Genomic DNA, 2,789 nt, shown 5'->3' on the forward strand with positions numbered 1-2,789 from the left:
GCTCCAGAGAACCTGTTCAAGGGACGAGGGCCGGCGTGAGTCGTCTGGGGCGTGCAGCCGCCGGACTCGAAGACGGACCCCGAAACTGTCCCCCAAAACACTGAGCCTTCACTCATTCCAAGTCAAACATTTTAAATGAAAATGCTTCTAAAATCTGTGCATAATTATCCAACTTTCAAGCAACCTGCCCTTTCTGAGAACTTTCAGTGTCCTGCACGTGGCTGGCCGCCCCCAGACGGCCACCCGGCCCGGCCCCAGCGTCTGCAGGCTCGTGGGGTCCCTGGGGGTCCCTATTCTCTACCGGAGCAAATAACCATGACTTATCTGAATCACAGAATGCAGCCTTTTTTTAATACCCTTCCGATGGCCTGTCCAGCCCCTTAGGCGGCTGTGACGACTTTCGCTGTCGGGGAGGCGGAGGGACTCACCGGACGGCCACGTGCTGGGCAGTGTCGCCTCTAACACAGGCCTCCTGCGCCAGAACACCGGTGACACCTGGTGGCCGCTTGCGTAACGAGGCAGCGACGCCGACCGGAAATCAGGAGCCTGACCCCGCAGCTGTGCTGGGCAGCCGCTGACCCTCACCCCAGCACTGCCCCAGACGGCCGGCCCCAGCCACCCAGGGTGGAGCCCTGACAAACTGGGACCGACGTGGAACCAAATGTCTACTAGGGCCCGGCCGACCGTCCATAAAAATCTTCGTGGTCGCCGTTTCTGGAAGTTTCCCTGTACAGGGAAGTAAGACCCGCCCCGGACATGTTGAAAGGGTTCATGCTACGGATGCAGGTGCCACCTGCTGTGGTCACTGTGAAGTCACCTGTCCCTGTCCCCCGAGGACAAAGCGTGTCCCAACACCACCCTTCGCCTGCCCGGATCACGCCTCCCCACCGCCTCGGGGACGACCCCACTGTCCCCGCTCACTGCTTCCCCAGCGAGCCCGCCCCAGCTCGCCGTCCGACCGGACACGGCTCTTCCCCACCCGAAGGAGACCATCGCTGGCGTTTAGGTATTTTCAGATATTTCGTTTTTGCATATTTTTAAGAATTTTGTAACCCTTTCTGAACCACACAGGGCCCCCTTGGGGCGTCCTGCACCAGAGTTGGGAATCGCTAGAATAAATATCATTAATTTTATCTTTTCTAACCCAAGAGAAGGCGACATGATGAAATTAAAGACCCTAAGGTTGTGGTGCCAGACAATGACGCCCTCTGCTTCCGAGCTCAGTGTCCTTCCCTTTCAGCCCCAGTGACGCCATCTGCACAGCTCCCGCCCCCCGGGAGAGGGGGAGCGGAGAGGGGGGTGACAGCCAGCAGCCCCGGGTTGGCCACAGCCTGCCGGTGCCAGAGAAGCAGCTCCGTACCGGTGAACGGGAAAGATTTGCTTCCAAGATGCTGCTGATGGTTCCCTCCGAGACGTGGGCAGAAGATCGAAGGTCTTCCGCGAACCTGGTGACATTCTTCATCACGTCCTTTACTTCTACATCTGAAAAGCGATGAAAGGAAGGACATTTTACAACAGCAAACGTTCGGTCTGTTACTGACTATGAAAGCGAGCTCTGGCCTTGACGCCTGGTGGGGACCACGTCCCTCGCCATGTGCAGCCCCTAATGAACAGGAGCAGAGCACAGCTGGTCCGTGGCGGGGACTCGCGTGGCTCACACTGCGGGTGGAGCGAGCCTGTCCTGCGGGGTCTTCCGCTCACCCTACCCTCCAGGGCTTGTGAGCTTTAAGGCCTCCTCCTCCAGAAAGCGGCCTTCGTGGGGACCAGTGACCAGGGCCGCGGGGGAGTCGCGCCCCTTCTGAGGAGAGGAGGGTCATCTATGGACTGGGCGGGGCCTCCAGACCTGGCCCGTTAGGGCTACAAAGAACTCGAACTGCACAGACTGAAGACGAGGCTTGCGGGTGGCTTGTCCAGGGACGCAGGGCCACGGCGGGAGCTGGACACAGAAGCTTGTCCTCCTCCCTCCCCAGTCCCAGCGACGTCGGGCCAGCTCTAGCCGGCTATGCATCACAGTCGCTCACCTCTTCCCACGTTTTATTTTGACAATAGATTTGTGTGAGAAACCGAATGTAGTTTCCATCACGCAGACCTGGAGAAACCCCGTACGCACCCGCAGTTACCGTGAAATTGCTAAGCAAAGTCAAAATCGGATTCCTGGAAAACAACGTCTTTTCGAGGCTTTGGGCCAACCTGAAATGGCAAAAAATTAAAGCTAATTTAGGCAAAATGAAGCACGAGAAACAGCAGCAGAGTGAGTCCCCAGGAGAGGGGGCCATGAGAACACACTGCCCTGGGGTCCCCTGGGACGGGACGCAGCGTGCCCCGCCCCCCTCCGTGTGCGAGCGCCCCGGCATCACATGCACAGACGTGCGTCCCAGGCCACGCGTGACAAGTCGAGGGAGTGGGGATGCGTCACACATGGCTCCCCACAAATGAGAAAAATGGACAGATGGTCCCGGGGTATCGGGGGAACGGGGTCCGGGACCCGGGTGGGCAGGTGCCCCTGGGAAGGAGCCACCACAGAGCACCAAGGGCTCCTTCCCACCACCGGCTCACGCTGTGGGAACACAGCACAAGGTTAGCCCAGCAGAAGTAACCGGAAGAGTGCCTGGCCGTCCCCGCAGACGCCTGGGACACTGAGCGTCACCCTGACCACCAACACAGAGGCCTCAGGACACCTCACAGCTGAAAGCGTAAAGCCACGGAGACCTTGGTGGGGCTTAGAAATATCCGCATTAACCCGCAGGTTACAGTACGCGAACGTCAGTGCGTTCCTGCCTGACACGTCC

At 59.1% G+C, this 2,789-nt stretch overlaps 1 protein-coding gene across 1 annotated transcript in view; it reads right to left on the minus strand.

The window, feature by feature from the left end:
• ABCA13 (ATP binding cassette subfamily A member 13) overlaps positions 1-2,789 on the minus strand; it is a gene marked incomplete at its 3' end in the record, with an annotated part of 90,591 nt that overhangs the window by 30,571 nt on the left and 57,231 nt on the right. The window contains exons 15-17 of the mRNA XM_023524172.1: positions 2,448-2,557; positions 2,111-2,190; positions 1,361-1,482 (exon numbers count right to left, since the gene is read on the minus strand). Of these exons, the coding sequence (XP_023379940.1) occupies positions 1,361-1,482; positions 2,111-2,190; positions 2,448-2,557 (312 nt within the window). The remainder of the gene's footprint in view (positions 1-1,360; positions 1,483-2,110; positions 2,191-2,447; positions 2,558-2,789) is intronic.

Source organism: Pteropus vampyrus, unplaced genomic scaffold (assembly GCF_000151845.1).
Source record: "Pteropus vampyrus isolate Shadow unplaced genomic scaffold, Pvam_2.0 Scaffold449, whole genome shotgun sequence".
Lineage (NCBI taxonomy): Eukaryota > Metazoa > Chordata > Mammalia > Chiroptera > Pteropodidae > Pteropus > Pteropus vampyrus.